This window comes from Phascolarctos cinereus, unplaced genomic scaffold (assembly GCF_003287225.1).
Source record: "Phascolarctos cinereus isolate Bilbo 61053 unplaced genomic scaffold, phaCin_HiC Scaffold_726;HRSCAF=1367, whole genome shotgun sequence".
In the NCBI taxonomy this organism is placed as follows: domain Eukaryota; kingdom Metazoa; phylum Chordata; class Mammalia; order Diprotodontia; family Phascolarctidae; genus Phascolarctos; species Phascolarctos cinereus.
The window spans coordinates 402,458,150-402,475,552 of record NW_027556098.1 but is presented as its reverse complement, the minus strand read 5'-3'; the positions used below and the strand labels follow the sequence as shown (position 1 = coordinate 402,475,552).

Sequence of the window (17,403 nt, the reverse complement as noted above, 5' to 3'; positions counted from 1 at the left end):
GAAGGAAAGATGGTAGGAGGGGGGGAAGGAAGGAAAGAGGGAGAGAGAAAGGAAGGAAGAAAGAGGGGGAGGAGGGGGAAAGAAGAAGGAAGGAGGGAAGAGGAAGGATTTACTGAAAGTCTTTTCTGTTCAAGGCACCATACTAAGTGCTTTACAAATATCTCATTTGATCCTCACAACAACCCTGGGAGGTAGTTATTATAATTATCCCAATTTTACAGCTGAGGTAACTGAGGAAGATAGAGATGAAATGACTCATCTAGGGTCATAAAGCTAATCAGTGTCTGAAGTAGGATTTGAACTCAGGTCTTCCTGATTTCCTGATTTAACTCTGCCACTAGTTGCTTCTGTTGTTATCAAACACTATTTTTTAAAAGTTCTCAGACCCCAGATTAAGAATCTCTGTCTTAGAACTTTTCACCACAGACAGCCTGTTTTTCTGGTTCCTATCAGATTGGTGGCAGGGGGGCATCCTCTGGACTTTGTGCACCCACTGGCATTAGGCTCCAGCCCTGCTCTGGCTCCTTTGCTTTGAAGAGGAGGTGCTCAGAGGGGTTTCTTGGGGAGGATCCCTGGACCAGAGCATGATTAACTGGAGGGAGAGTTGTACATGCCAAGTGTTTGCTAATGAGAAAGGCACAGGGCAAAGGCAGGGACAGGTAGTTCTTTCTGTGCCTGATCTCCAGCCTGAGAGAAGATCCACCTTCTGTCTGGTATACCCACTATAGCTCTTATTGCATCTCCATGCTTTTGTGAGTAAGAGGGAGGGAAGGAAGGAAGGAAGGAAGGAAGGAAGGAAGGAAGGAAGGAAGGAAGGAAGGAAGGAAGGAAGGAAGGAAGGAGGGAGGGAGGGAGAGAAGGAAGAAAGAGGAAGGCTTTACTAGAGTCTTTTATGTGCTAGGCTACAGTGCTCAGGAGGGCAGCATGGCTGGATTTTCCAGGGTTCTCTCTGTATTGAAAATTACCGTAAGAGGCCAATAATGATGATAGCCCAATAACTCGGCTGCCTTACACTGGAATCACACTCCCTATTTTCTTGTCCATTAAAGTAATTTCATCCTCCCAGAATCCTTGGGAGGCAAGCAGGTTACAGAGGAGAGAGCAGCATGGGGCACTCAGTCAATCACCTTGGTTTCAGGGGACCAAGGTTGTGGTCACAGAGTCTCAAAGTTGGAGGGGACTTCAGCAGTCATCTAGGTCACGCCACGGCAAAAGACAATTCCATGCCCTTGAGGGCCTTATAACGGAATGGGGGAGACAACATGCAAAATCTATACAAACAAGCTATATATAAGAAATAATGAACCATGGGAAGGCAGCGGAATTAAGAGGGATTGAAAACCCCCAGATTTTTTTCAGACAAATTGATGTTTAACCATGCCTGCTTCATCTTGTCCTTGGGAAGATCAGGTCTTGAACCCTTGTGTACATTAATCCCAACTACACATTCTTTAAGATTCTAAGTCATCAAGATCTTTCTGGATCTTGACTCTGATGTCCAGTGAGTTAACTCTCCCTACTGACTTTGAAGCTCTCACTCTCTGGGCAATTGGACAAGTCACTTCCTTCTCCTGAGTTCAGGTTTCCTATCTATAAAACAAGGAGGCTGGACTAGCTCTATCATGGTCTGTGTCCATGGGGAATCAGAGGGAAGCAACTTGCCCAAGGTTGTTGAGTAAGAGAGTGGCAGACTTTGAAATAGAGCCCAAGTGTGCCAAAGATAACACGTTTGTTGAATGCCAGTTAGGGGCCCTGCCCCAGGTGCTCAGATGTTAACCACCATTCATGGAATTCCGATCCTGTTGAATGGCATGTGTTGGGGTGGGGGGAGCCCCAGTGCACTGGGCTCTAGCTCCAGAATTTGCAACTTCGCTAATCTAACATGGCGTCTCCCTGGGGCTCCCTGCATGTTATTTCTGATTATTTATGGACTGTCAGGAAACAAGCAGGGAGCACATCTCCCAGTGCACTGGGGGAGTTGCTGCCTGGGTGTGCTGCAGATTGATGACCGAGTTGAGCAGCTGCGTCCGAGGAGGGGCCATTTGTCTAGTCTCCTGACCCCCGTGCTTGCTTCGCTCTAGAGAAGACCCAGACCCATCATTCCACTCCTCCTGGGGCTTGTACTACCCGAGTGAAACAGACTTTCCTCACTGCAGATGGGCTCTCTTCCATTAAATCTTAACAGGCACCAACCCCAGAGCGAAGCACCAAATGTGCCGATTAAGTCATTATCCCAAATCTCTCTGGCTTTCCTACCACTGCCTGGTTCTTAGCTTCATTTTTATTTCATGAATTGCTCTTCAAAAAGAGTCCCTGTCAAACATTGCTGGAATTCTTTATGCTTTCCAGCCTTTTTATGGAAAGGTTGAAGTCATCGATCTTGGTGTTCCTCCCAGAGGTAGAGTAACTTAAGGAGCTCCACTAAGCCAGGGAGCAGCTAGAAAATCTCCCTTTTTGTATCTTCCTTGGCCAATAGCTCTGAGTGGAAGAGCCTGGGTCTAGAATCCTGGTGCTCCTGAAGTCCCTTGATGCCACTGGGAGGCAGATCTAGCTCTCTCCTGGTCCTCATGCAGTCCTGACCAGATGCTACATATTCATGAGAACTTGTGACAAGAGGGTTTGTTATCTAGATGCTTAGCCAGTTCCAACTCAGTGGCTGCAGCTGTCTGTGAGCCTTTTGTCAGGAGATAGATTCTTTCTTTTAAAGAAAACAATGGTGAGATTTCAGAGTAAATTGGGATGCTTCAGGGTAGGAGTTCATAGTCTTTGTATCATGGACCCTTTGGTAGCCTCCTGAAGCCTATCGACACATTCTTAGAATTTTTCAATGCACAAGATAAAATACAAAGGATTACTAAAGAGACCAATTAGATGGAAATACAGTTCCTAAAAAAAAAAAATTTAAGTTGATGGACTCTAGGTTAAGAATCCATGCAGAGACATGGGAGTGTTGATCCTAGCTCAGATCTAGCTTGTACAGAGAGGTAGAAGGACCAGAGCTCTCCTCTCTCTGCCCCATGGTGCTGGGTTTTCTGATGTCTTCCCCACCTACAGCCCTAGATGGGCACAGTGCCTGCTGAGCCTTGTTTCCCGTTCTTTTGTCTCATGTTTGAGGGAGGTGGGACAGTCATGGATTCATGCCCTTCCTCCTAGAGATCAACTCTAATCAAACAGTACCATTGGCCCACAGGATAGAAAAACAGCTAGGTGGCGTAGTGGATGGACTTTGGGGCCTGGAGTCAGGAAGACCAGAGTTCAAAACTGGACTCAGACACTTACTAGCTGTGTGACGCTGAGCAAGTCACTTACCCCTGTTTGCCTCAGTTTCCTGATCTGGAAAGTGAACTGGAGAAGGAAATGACAAACCACTCCAGTGTCTCTGCCAAGAAAATCCTGATTGGGGTCACAGAGCATTGGATATGAGTGAAATGACTTGATAACAGCAACAACAAAAGCTGCTTCCTTCTGTCATCTGCTTCCCAGCAGCCTGAGTCTGATCTTGGGCGAGTTCCTTATGTTCCCAGGCTCATACAGCTACAGCTGGAATGGGTTTCAGAGCTCAGCTAGTCCAAGCTCCTCATTTTACAGAAAGGGAAACTGAGGTCTAGAGAGGAGAAGGGGCTTGTCACCGAGGTACTAAGTGGTGAAGATGGGGTTTTAACCCAGTTCGTCAGCCTCCAAAATCATTGCTTATCCTACATTACAACACTGACTTTATTCATGGGATTCTAGAAGCAAAGGATTTTGAACTGAGAAGAGTCTCTTGAAGTCACCAATCCAAATCCCCTCACTTTACAGAGGAGGAAACTGAGGCTCAGAGAAATCAAGTGATTTGCCCAATGTCCCAAAGCTAGTATGTTGCCAATTCTGGATTCACACCCAGGTCTTCTGACTGCCAAGCCAGTGGCCTTTTCCAGCACATTGAACTATATTCATTGGTCTTTTTGTATTCCTTTTGTTTAGTTTTTGTTCAGTTGTTTTTCAGACATGCCTAACTCTTCATGATCCCATTCAGGGTTTTCTTGGCAAAGATACTGGAGGGGTTTGCCATTTGCTTCTCCAGCTCATTTTATGGATAAGGAAACTGAGGCAAACAGAGTTAAGTGACTTGCCCAGGGACACCCAGCTAGTAAGCATTTGAGGTCAGATTTGAACTCATGAAGATGATTCTTCTTGACTCTAGGCCCAGTGTTCTACCCACTGCCCCACCTCAGGCTTGAAAAAATCATAGGGGCTTAATAAATGCTTTAAAAACTCCCTTCACTGCATGTTGGCACCTTGGGACAAAGTTCCAACTGTTCCACCCTGACGATGGTTGTGACGCCAAGCATCTCAGAATAAATTAATGAATTTTTCCTAAGAGAATACTGATGGAACTCGCTAGGGGGTGGAGAAGCTTAGAAAAAGGCAGGTGCTGAAGGCTTTGTTGGGTTATCTAATCCCTTCTTAACCCTGTTTCTATTTCCGACCTGTACCATACCCTAAGCTCATTCCCCTCAAGGAAAAAGAAGGGTCACTTCTCTTTTGTCCTAAACCCTTGTCTTCCCTTGTTCCACAGGAGCCCTCCTTTCCTGCGAGAGCTTGAGGATTCAGATGGGGAATGGGGTGGAGGCTCTGAGGCGGTCAAAGGGTCTCAGGGCAGTGGAGTTGAAGGAATGAGAAAGGGATAATGTTTCCTTCTTTAGTATTCAAGAACAGCTCAGAGAGAAAGGACAGGGGCAAGTAGAGGCTTGGAACAGACAGGAGATCTTTCCCTCCCCTAACCCAGCCAACCTGTTATTCTCTATTCTTTGCCTGTTCCTCATCCTTGACAATCCATTGGCCCTGTCTGCTAGGGAGCAAGGCACGGATGTCTTTTCAGAGCTACAAGGATGTGTTAATGTCTGGCTGGGCTATTGATTCCTTTACTTGTCAAGAGAGAGAAAATGAACTCTAGCTGTAGGAAGCAATGTACTAGAGTAATCACAGCTGGCATCCAGCTCCCAGCTACACACCCCGCCAGGGCTTCTGGTTCACAGGACAAACCTGGAGTCCAGTCTGGGGAAGGAGTGAGGCACTGAAACTCCTAGACTTGTCTCCCAAGGGTCTTGACCCAGAAAATCATGTGTCTTTCCCATGAGGGAGATGAACAGCATACAAGTGAGTACTTTACAATGAGTTAACTCATTTAGGTTATAGAGTCTTAAGATGCAAGATCTGGAAGAAGTCCTGATCTCCCATCAGAGATAAGAAAGACCTCAGTCACACTTTAGCTGAGTGACCCTGAGCAAGTCACTTAACCCCTATTTGCCTCATTTTCCTCAGCTGTGAAATTGGAATATTAAGCACCTACCTCACAGGGCTGTTGTTAGGATGAATTGAGGTAAAATATGTAAAGCATTTTGCAAAGTTTAATGTGCCATATAAATGCTAACTGTTATCATTAGCTGTTGCAGATTTCAGAGCTGGGAAGAATTTTAGAAGAGAGAGTGTCAGAGTTGGGAATGATCTTAAAACACAGAATGAAATTGGGGTGGGGAGTGGGGATGGGACCTGGATATCATCCGTCCAGCTTCTCCTTTTGTAGCTGTGGAGACTGCAGATTTCAAATAGCAAATCCTTGCTCTGCCATTTGCTGCTTGTCTGCGTGACCTTGGATAAGTTACTTGGCCTCTGTGGTCCTCAGTTCCATCATCTGTGGAATGAGGGTATTGAACTAGGTGGCTTCTCATTTTGATATTCAGTGATCTTCTTCTCTACCTTCCTGGTACATCAGGTAAACTGAGGCATGGAGAGTTCTCACAACTTCACTGAAAGTTCCTTACGGCAAAAGGGGGCAAAATTGGAGAACTTCTCTTCTCTACCTACTCATTGTTTTCAGAAGTTAGGAAGATTGTTTTTCTCCATCTTGCCCAGAATTAACCCACTCTCTCCATGAGTTGTTAAAAGGTCCTTGGATCTGGCCCAAACTGAGCCAGCTTCTTTCTTTCCTCCTAAGCATGTACTACCTGGCTAATTATTATTAATCCTTCTCTTCCCCCTGGCTCTGATGAATTGCTTCTCTCTAAAGCCAGTCTGGCCTATAGATGTAGGTAATTAATCTATGGTCCTGTTGACCTCAGCCAGCCCTGGTTCTGCCCCATGGCTCAAACTCATGAGCCTTTCAGTGAAATGGGCTTCAAGAGTCAGCCTCACCAAGGGTAGGGGAAATGGCAGGGGCTGGCTGTGATGCCGCACCCCAGCTGCCAGAGTGTTTGGTTGGGTCAATCCTGACACAGTGATAGCAACAGAATGAGAAGGATGAGGGACCCTGCAGGGCAGAAGGCTGGGCAGGCACTGGTGAGGAGCAGGGACTAGCAAGCCTGAAGTGGCCTCATGGTTGTGCGGCTGTTTCATTCCAGATGACGGATGTGACCAAGGAGTACTGCCTGAATATCATTGACCAGTTTGAGCCATGCTTGGAAAACAAGAGTAAGGAGGTGCTCGGCATTGATGGTGAGTGAGTGAGCTGCTGGGGCTGGAGAGCAGGAAGCTATCAATTGTCTATAACCTTTTTGAGTTTGGGACCTAGCCCTGGGACCAGGGGCCTCATCTGGGTGTCAGACAAGAAACAACCAGGTCTAGGTGCCTGCTTAGGGCAATTCAGGAAACTGAGGCCCAGGCCCAAGTTGAATTCCATCTCTGAGGATCCTTCTGGCTTATGATCCTAGGATCTCATGACTCTGAACATTTCTGTGCCTCAGTTTCCTCCTCTGCAAAAAAGGGGGTTGGACTAGATGGCTTTTGAGGTCCCTTCCAGCTCTGGATTTTCCATCCTAGATGCCATGAATCCTACCTAAGTCCTTCTGAAAGCTGAGTGACTCAACGCACTCTTTTTTATAGGTTAAAGTAGAACTGTCGCCCTGCCCCCATCCCCTTATGGATATTTGGACATTGTTTTGTCCCATGTGCTTGGATGTGATCTTCCTCTCTCTGGGACTGGGGGAGTAAGATGGAGAATTATTGTGGCGGTAGAAGTTCACCCCTTTCTTGACCATTACACCTAAACACAGAAGTCTCTACTTGGGAATCAGTCATCTCTCTTCCCGATTTCCCAAATGAATACCACGCTTTCCATTGTCTCTCACTTTGAGGTGGGCAGAGGATCTCTACTGGGGTCCCCAGTCCCCCCTTTTTTAAACACTGGGATATTGAACACATCCATATAACAAATGTACATGTATGTGTATATACATGCATATCTATACACATATCCCCAAAAGGAATGTTTCTGACTCATTTTGGTCCATAGTTGGAAGACTCCTTATCGATCAATAAGCAAGCCTTTATTAAATGCCTACTGTGTGCCTGACATTGTTAGGTACTAGAGATAAAAAGTCCAACCCCTTCATTTTATGGATGAGGAAACTGAGATTCAGAAGAGGAGAGTGAACTGCCCAATGTCACATAGGTTGTGAGTAGTGAAGCTAAAATATAAATTTTGGACCTTAAAGTTGGTATTCTTTTCATTAAATGGTGCTGTCTCTTTGGACATGCTTCTCGTGCCTAAAGAATCTCCTCTTACTTTGCTCTTTGGAAAAAGTACTCTATCACTACCCTACTCTACTCTCTAATCATCCTTTAGTCCTCTGTTAAAATGTTGCCTGAAAGCAGTAACATATTCAGCTGTTAGCCCCTTACATCTTAGTAAGAATTACAGATTAAGTAGAGGACAGTTCCCTGAGGGAATGGGACAAAGGTTGGTTTTAAGAGCTGTAGGTGAGGCCAGAATGAGGTGGTATGGCTGGAGGGTGGCGAAAATCAGAAAGTATTGGGACAGGATAGAAAGGATCAGCAATAGAGGTGCTCTAAGAGGCCAAAAGTGAGCTTTCCTTCTTTCACAGCTTTGCAGGAGAGAATTAAGGGAGGCTTCTCTGGTGTATCATTTGCTCATTTAGACCCAACCTATTATCTCGAGTCTAAAACACCAGCAGGTGTTCTGGAATTTCCCTGAATATGGAGCTGAGAGAGAGAGAGAGAGAGAGAGAGAGAGAGAGAGAGAGAGAGTGTGTGTGTGTGTGTGTGTGTGTGTGTGTGTGTGTGTGTGTGTGAAGTGGGTTAGTGGATAAAGAGTCCTCTCTGAGTAGACTCTTTGGATGGAGAGGGATGAGCAGTAGGCCAGGCTCCCTGGGAGTGTCTTCCTGAAACATTGCCCAGAGAACAAGAAGATAATTAACTTGTCAGGATCTATTATGGCTGATTTTCTCCAAACGTACCTTATGCCCGATCAATTTTCCAATTTTCCTGCTTTTCCTCAAGTCCTGGGCTGGAGGCAAGCCATGGAGAGAGCTTGTAGGAGACGATGGTGCTAGTTTGTGAGTTATGGCTCCTGCAGTTCACTTAGGCTGACCTTGATCATCATGCTATTCTAGCATCTAAGAATGTGGAGCTGGAAGGGACCAGCTAGTACAGCTCTCTTGTTTTACTGATGGGGAAACTGAGGCCGAGAAAGGAGAAGGGATTTGCCCAAAGTCCCACAGCTAATGAGAGAGCTGGCTTTGGAACAAGGTCTTCTAACTCAGTTGGTCATTTTTTCCCAACCTCCTCTTAGGTTTTTCATTGAGCTCCTCCCTTAAAATGGGCAGCTTGGCCAGGGGACCAAGTGGGTGATGTAGAGGTTAGAAGGCTATTGAAACAATCTCAGAGCCAAAAGGATCCTCATAGGGCATCTGGTCCAACCCATGAGGAAGCAAGAATGCCTTCTATAGCCAACAAGTGACCCAAATGATATCACGCCGAGGAAGTCCTTGTGTCTGGAGGTAGCCCATGCCACTTTGGGACAGGTCTCTCTGCTACCTAGGAAGTTTTCTTAATATCAAGTCTAAATTTACATCCTTAACAACTTCTACCCATTACTCTTGGTCGATACAATTATAGGTTCCTAGATTTATAGTTGGAAGGAATGATGGAGGTCATTGAGTTCAGCCCCCTCATTTTACAGCTAAGGAAACTGAGGCTGAGTGAAGTGACTTTCCCAGAGTCACGCAGCTATTAAGTGTCTAAATCAGGATTTGAACTCGGTTCTTCCTAATTCCAAGTCCAGGGCTCTCTATCAACTATACCATGCTGTGGCCTATTGGGCTAACAGAATAACCTAATTACTCCTCCATATTATAGGACCATAGGGCTGGAAGAGAACTTAGAAGTCACTGAGTCCATCTCTCAGATTTTACAGATAAGGAAACTGAGGCACATAGGGGCGAAATGACTTGTCCAGGGTCATATAGCCTGTGAGTGGTACAGTCAGGATGTGAATCCATGTCTTCTTAACTCCAAATCCAGTACCCTATCACCTATACCATGCTACCTTTCAATACCTGAATGTAGGTACCATGGCCTCTCCAAAGTCTTCTCCAGGCTAAATATCCTCAGTTCCTTTGAGTAATCTACAAATAGCCAGACAAGTGAAGATCAAGAATTACTTTAACCTGGAGCAGGTTCTGAAGCGGGTGCTGCTAGGGGAGGTTTGCCTCAGGCTACCTAGCTTATGCCTGGTACACATATGTCCCTCCTGAGTGTGAGTACCTGCATGACTACATACCTAAGCAAAGGCAAGATGGTACCATTGTTAGGGCCATGGCCAAGACTTAAAAGAGATTTGAAGAATAATCAGTTGAGGTAGTCAATTCTCAAAGCAGTTGGCCCTTTATTTGGTGTGTTAATGGAAGGCCACAGGGATTTGCTGCTGAAAGATGGAAGGACTAGGTAAGGCTATTTAGTCTATGAAATGTTCAGCCAACGTATTGGAGGTGCTCTCTTTCCAGCGAGATTCATGGAATTGGAGTCATCCAATCCATGCCCCTGGACCTGATAAGATATCTGTTTGGATATCTGTCTCCTGGGCTCTCACTGAGGGCTAACCTGAGCAAGAGAGAGAGAGCCCCTTTATCCAAGGGAGCTGGGGTCAACTGTCTCTTCCCCTGGGAACCATGTTCTGATACAATTGAAACATACCCACCTTGAAGTAAATATTCTATCCACCTTTTCAAAACATTCAAATCCAAAGGCTTGGTTCTGCTTTCTCTTGCTAGAATCCTGCATATTTTACCATATTTTACATTAGATTGTGTCTGAATTTCCTGCCAGTAGGCTGAGATTGTCATGGCAATTCCTGGATAGCTTTTTTTCTAGAAGCCTTGGTTATTGGGAGTTACTTGGGACTATATGCAGAAGGTCTCATGGTATACAATGTCCTTTGTGAGGGGCTATAAGAGTAAGGGATTCAAGACCTTTATAAAATAGGATTTCCTTTCTCAGTTAGCTTACGTATAGTCCCCTAGAGAGCCCCAAAGTGCAGGGGGGAGACCCTAGGTTAGAGTATATGGATCTGGTTTTCAATGAAGTGTCATGATAACCTTGTCAACAAGATGGAGAGTCATGATGAATGATGGCTGTCAATCTAAGGGAACTCTCTGGTGGGCTTTCTCCTTGGCTCTCTCCTATTCAGGATTCATATCAAGGATATGAATAACAATACAGATGGAATGCTTATTAAGTTTAAAGATAGGATGATTTTAGATGTTGGCTTTGGAGTCAATAAAAATCATAACAGACTAGAATGATGAGCTGAAGCTTTTTTCTTTAAAGTTGAGAGCTATGGGGTCAGCTGGGTGGTGCAGTGGATAGAGCACCGGCACTGAAATCAGGAGTACCAGAGTTCAGATCTGGCCTCACACCGAACACTTGACACTTACTAGCTGTGTGACCCTGGGCAAGTCACTTAACCCCAACTGCCTAAAAAAAATAATAATAAAATAAAGTTGAGAGCTATGATTTCACTCACTTAGGAAACTTCCAGTATGGAAAAGCCCTCCACCCATCCCAATTGTCAATTCTCTGTAGTTTATGACCTTAGGGAGTTCTTGGGAAGTTAAGTGATTTGCCTCCAGTCACATGGCTATGAGTCAGAGGCCATATCTGAACTCAGGTCTTTTTGACTTCCACTGATCTATTAACTACTATACCCATTCTGCCTCTAACAAAATGCAATTTAGTAGGGAGAAAAGCAAACCCCTGAGCTTGGGTACAAGAAGTCATCTGCCCTAACAGGGGATGGGGAAGGGGTATCGATACAACAGGTTACATTAAAAATACTAAGGAGTTTTCATGGACCACAAGCTTGAAAGGTATGGTGTCCAGAACGATGGAAACGATCATCCTTTGGATGTAGACCTGGCCAGACATTGGAAGCACTGTGTTCAGATGTAAGAAAGAAATGAATAAGTGAAAACATGTCCAGGAGAGATGACCAGGATGCTTAAAAGGGCTCCAAATTATAATATATGAAGAATAGTGGAAAGACCTGGAGAAGAGGAGACTTAAGGGATTGGGGAGGAATCATGGTCTCAAATGCTTTTATATGAAAAGGGGGAATTGAATGTGTCCTCAGTGCTTATAGGGAGTAAAACCAGGACCAATGGGTAGAAATTCTAGGGAAGTTGATTAGGGTGTAATATAAAGGATTTCCTTTGACTCCACTAAAGCCTTTGACTGTGTGGATCACAACAAAATATGGCAAGTCCTCAAAGAGTTGGGAATACCAGACCATCCTACTTGTCTCCTGAGGAACCTGTATGAGGGCCAAGAAGCAACAGTTACAACTGAACATGGAACAACTGACTGGTTTAAGATTAGAAAGGGAGTATAAGACTGTGTATGATCACCTTAACTTATATGCAGAGTATATCATGGGAATTGCCAGGCTGGATGAATCAAAAGTCAGAAATGAAGGTTGCTGGGAGAAATAGCAACAATCTCAAGTATGCGGATGATACCACTCTAATGGCAGAAAATGAAGAGGAATTAAGAAGCCTCTTGATGAAGTTGAAAGAGGAGAGTGTAAAAGCTGGACTGAAGTTTAACATGAAAAAAAAAACAACCTAAGATCTTAGCAACTGGTCCCATCACTTTCTGGCAAATAGATGGAGAAGAAATGGAAGCGATGTCAGATTTTATGTTCTTGGGCTTAAAGATCACTGCAGATGGCGACTGCAGCCATGAAATTAAAAAGACTCTTGCTCCCTGGAAGGAAGGAAGGAAAGCTACAGCAAACCTGGACAGCATACTAAAAAGGAGAGATACCACCTTGCTGACAAAGGTCCAAATAGTCAAGGCTATGGGTTTTTTCCATAGCAATGTATGGCTGTGAGAGATGGATTGTAAGGAAAGCTGAGACTTTTGAGAGTCTCTTGGACAGCAAAGAGATCAAATCAGTCAATATTTAAAGAAATTAATTCACACTATTTATTGGAAAGTCAAATACTACAGCTAAAGCTTAAATACTTAAATAATAAGAAGATGGGAATCATTGGAAAAGACCGTGATGTTGGGAAAGATTGAAGACAAAAGGAAAAGGGGACAGTAGAGGATGAGATGGATAGATAGTGTCATGGAAGTAATGAAAATGAGTGGACAGACCTTGGAAGATAGTGAAGGACAAAAAGACCCAGTGTGCTGTGGTCCATGGGATCATGAAGAGTTGGACACAACTGAACAACAATAAAAGACTCACTAATAGAGCTGTCCAATGCTAGAATGAGTGCCTCAAGACATGTGTCATGGAGCAAACAGTTGGGTGGCATAGTGAATAGAGCACTGCTCTTGGAATCAGGCAGACCTGAATTTGAATCCTATTTCAGGTGATTAACTAGCTGTGTGACCCTAGGTGAATGAGTCACTTCTCTCTGGGTCTCAGTTTCCTTATATATAAAATGGGAGTGATAATAATAGTTCCTACTTCACAGGGTTGTTGTGAGGGCCAAACTAGATAACACCTATCTCTAAAGCTCTTTGCAAACCTTAAAGCATTATATGAAATGCTAGCTATTAATACTTTTTTAAAAAAATTATTATTAGCCTGAGCTTTGCCAGTCACATGTGGTGTGACCTTGGGCAACTCACGTCCGTTTTTAGGGCCTCAGCTTTCTCTTTTGTAAAAGCAAAGAAGTTGAAACAGATCTAAAATCCTTTCTAGCTATAGACCTATGATTCTGTTATCCTTAAAGCCCCTTTTACTGTCAATGTTTTGAGATTACACATGGTGGCATAATGGCTAGCATGTGGAAGAACTGAGTTCAAATCCTGCCTCTATATAGGTCTAAGTCTATAGATCTAAATAGGGCGTTATTAAAAAAAAAAAAAAAAAAAAGAAAAGAGAAAGCAGCTTGCTCACCACCACCCTACCTACCCCACTGATGGAGACACTAGCTTTCTGTGTGATTCTTGGTAGGTCTCTTGGATACTGAGATGGGAGGGACCTTCAAAGTCATATACTCTTCCTTCCTTATTTTACAGCTGAGAAATTGAGACCCAGAAATCTTAAGTGCTTTGGCCAAGATCACACAGATGGCAAGTGGTAAAGATGGTATTTGAAACCAGGTCAAGATTCAAAATCCAGAGTTCTTTCCACTCATTCATCTAAAGATAAGGATGATAATGACATCTACAGTTCAGGGTTTTTATGAGAATCAAATGAGATAGTATGTGTCACATGCTATATAAATACCAGTTATTGTTATTGTCAGTTCTTTCATTCTTCCCCTCCCCTCCACCCCTTTCCAAATGTTCTAGGTAATGTTCTTGCTGTGTTACTGGAAGATCTGAGTTCTTGTCCATCTCATCCCTCCCAGGTTTTACTAACTACACCAGGAGTCCAGAAGGAGACATTTTCAACCCCAAGCACTACCAAGTGAACCAGGACATGACCTACCCACTAAGTTACTACTTCATCACCTCTTCCCATAATACCTACCTCATTGGGGACCAGCTCATGTCCCAGTCTCGAGTGGACATGTACTCGTGGGTACTACAGGCCGGCTGCCGCTGTGTGGAAGGTGAGAGGTAGAGGTGAGAGGTACCTATAGCCATAGGTACCAGCCTTGTTCCTGACCTGCGGGATTACCTGACAGAGACCTCCTGGTCCTTCCAGAGAACTAAGATAGAGTTCTGCAAACTGGAATCCAATTCCTAGCCTTTCCACTAATAACTGTGTAACTTTGGCTAAGTCGATTTATCTTGGCTTATTGTAATGGAAATGATAATTAATTTTAGCCCTGGCCCTTTCACAGGGGTATTGAGGGTCAGCTGAGAAAATGGATATGAAAGCTCTTTTCTAAGTGTAAATCTCTATTCAGACATAATTGAGGGTATTTATTCTGGGAGAAGGTATGGGAGATATTTCCCATTTCTACTTCCAGCCTTCCTTCCTTCCCTCTGTGGGCAGCATTTGACCTTAGGGCCTTAGACATCTTACTGAAGGGCTAAGCAGAGGGCTTAGTAAGTATAGACTCTGTCTGCCCTGGCCTGAAGTCTCCTATGGGAAATGGGGTCACTGAAAGTCCAGAAGAACAGTTCTATGTTTTAGGCACAGGCATCCCTAGATGCGACCCTGCCACCAGGCACCTGAGCCGTTCTCTGACTGAGGACTACTCCCATGCCAATTGCTTCCTGTCCAACCCAACAGACGTGTGTTAAGGGCCTACTATATACTGGGCACTGGCCATACGAAGACAAAAAAAAACAGTCCTTCCCCTCTAGGAGCTTACATTCTAATGGAGGAAACAACAAGAATACAGACTACAAAGATATATTCAGTCAATTCAATGGAATGTGACATTTCCTCAGTTTCCTTTCTTGGAATCCTGGGTTTCCTTCAAGATGCAGCCCAAGCGCTGCCCTAGACATGAAGTTCTTCCTGGTTTCTCCAACTACGAGCACTCTCCAAATGACCTTCCATTCCCTTTATATACACTCCCCATTTTCTTCTCTGTATACATACTGCCTCCTCTACTAGAATGTAAGCATCCAGAGGGCAAGAGTTGTTTTCTCTTACATCTCTAACACTTAGCACAGCCCCTAGCACATAGAGGGCACCTAAGAAATGGTGGCCAAGTTCATCTTCCCCATTTTCTTTCATTCATTCAAAGATCATTTATTAAAGAACCTACAGTGTGCTGAAAGCCTTGAAATGTTGGACTTGGATCCAGCCTTTCTATTATGAGAGTGGAAGGAGAGTGATGGAGAGAGACAGAGAGAGACAGAGAGACGGGGGGGAGGAAGGAAAGAGAGAGGAGAGAGAGAGAGAGAGAGAGAGAGAGAGAGAGAGAGAGAGAGACAGAGAGAGACAGAGAGAGAGAGAGAGACAGAGAGAGAGAGAGAGAGAGAGAGAGAGAGAGAGAGAGAGAATGAATTCCCTCCCCAGCCCCAGCCCTGAAGGTTTAAAGACTTAACTAATTGAAATTTTTAATTCTTTTTTTTTAAAGGAAGGTATTTGGAGACAAAATTGTGACTAGTCAGTTCATGCCCCACAAACATCTAATAAATAACTACCATGTACAGGATTCTGTCTTCAATGTTTATATATATATATATATATATATATATATATATATATATATATATATATATATATATATATTTAAACTCACATAGTTGCCTTCAAAGAGCTTATAATAATTTTTGGTTTGGAGGGAGGGATAGGATGCACGCCTGAATGACTATGCTACAAATTAGAATATGAGATGGGTGAAGGAGATATCCAGGCACAGTGCTTGGAGAAATGTGAGGAGGGAGAGATCCCTTTATCTGGGTGGGATGAAGGAGTCAGGGAGCCTTCATGGGCCAATGGCACCTGAGTTGGGCTTTTAAGTGAGGGAGGGATTTCAATAAATGAAGGGGGGTAAAGGGGTGATGTGAACCAAGGGCTAGTGATGAGAGAGGGTGGAATGAAGACAGAGAGATGGTAATCTGATTGGGCTACCAGAGTGTGAAGGATAGTGGAGAAAGAGGAGTCCAGTGAGGAAGGTTCTGAAGGACCTTGTTGCACTCATCAGCTGATTTTGACCTTTGCCTCTCTCCAGTGGACTGTTGGGATGGACCAGATGGGGAACCTATTGTACACCATGGTTATACCTTGACCTCCAAGATCCTCTTTAAAGATGTCATTGAGACTATCAACAAATACGCCTTCATCAAGAATGAGTGAGTGGCAGCCCCTGGAGTCCTTGGGGCCCCCTGATTCCATTGAGTTCATCTCTCTACATCTAGGCAAGACGAGGCTGGGTTCTAATCTCAGCTCGGATCCTAACTCTTTGTGTGAATTTGGGCAAGTTCTTCTCTGGGCTTCAGTTTCTTCATCTGCAAAAATCAGGGGGGTTGGAACAAATTTCCTCCCAGTTCTAGAGCCATAAATTTATTTTGGCAAACCCCAAAAGTGAATGCAATTATGGTAGTATTAAGTGGCACAATATCTAGGAATAAGGAGGTAATGGGCCTTCTCTCCTCTGCCTGGGTCAGACCCTATCTGGAATATTGGCTTTAGCTCTGGGTGCCACATTTCAGGAAGGACATTTAGTGAGCTGGAGAATGTACAGAAGAAAGAAACTAGGATGGTGAAAACCTTGAGCCTAAGTCATATTAAGACTGGAGATGGATAACCTGAAGATGAGAAGGTTTGGGGGTGGGGCAGGGAGAACATGATAGCTGTCTTTAAATATTTGAATGGTTATGATATGGAGAAGGAATTAGCCTTTTTCTGCTTGGCCTAGAGGGCAGAGCCAGGATCAACAGGATGGAGATAAGAGAGGCAGATTTAGGCATGATGTAAAAATAAGCAAAACAAAATGAAAACCTTCCTCAACAATTAGCACTGTCACAAAGTAGGTTGTCTCGAAGAGTGGTGGGTTCCCCCTCCTAGGAGATCTCTGAGCAGGGATTCACCGATGGGCAGGTAGTTGTAGCTGGGATATTTGGCTAAGGATGGCTTGATCGAGATGGCCACTAAGATCCTTCTACCTCTCAAATTCTGCCATTCCGATGTGCAAACAGGTATCAGTAGCTGCATGAGACTGGGCCAGTTGGGTTGAGGCTAGATAGATACCAGGACAGGAATGATATTCTGGTCAGACTGCATTATAACTTTTCGTTTTCCTTTAGGACATCCAGAAGCCCTTCCTGTTGGTCCTTGGGGCTGGGGACACTCCACGTCCTCCAAAACAAGTACACATACACACACTGGTCATATTGTCCATGCCCCAACACACACACACACACACACACACACCACACACACACACACACACATACACACACATAAACAGGTCAACCAGGTCCCAGTAAGCTTTTTCATTATCTCTGATTCCATTCTTTGGCCCTGTGCCCTACTTTCTCCTCTTGGCAGAAAGCCAGGGCCCTCTCACCTGAAATCACCTTTGCAGGCAACTCATGGGCCCCTTCTTACCTTACTTCTCCACTGAAGCCCTGATCTCCTTTGGAGCTCCTCTGCAATGCTCTTGAATAGAGATCCTCTCTAGAACAGAGGAAGGGCCTGGTCAGAGCTATACTTTGAGGAAGGTTAATATGGTAGCTGTGTGGAGGATGGTATTGGGG

The 17,403-nt window shown here is 44.4% G+C and overlaps 1 protein-coding gene across 1 annotated transcript in view; it reads left to right on the top strand.

Moving 5' to 3' along the window:
• Positions 1-17,403, top strand: part of PLCH2 (phospholipase C eta 2) — a 341,798-nt gene that overhangs the window by 259,385 nt on the left and 65,010 nt on the right. The window contains 3 exon segments of the mRNA XM_078145756.1: positions 6,381-6,474; positions 13,647-13,850; positions 15,876-15,996. Of these exon segments, the coding sequence (XP_078001882.1) occupies positions 6,381-6,474; positions 13,647-13,850; positions 15,876-15,996 (419 nt within the window).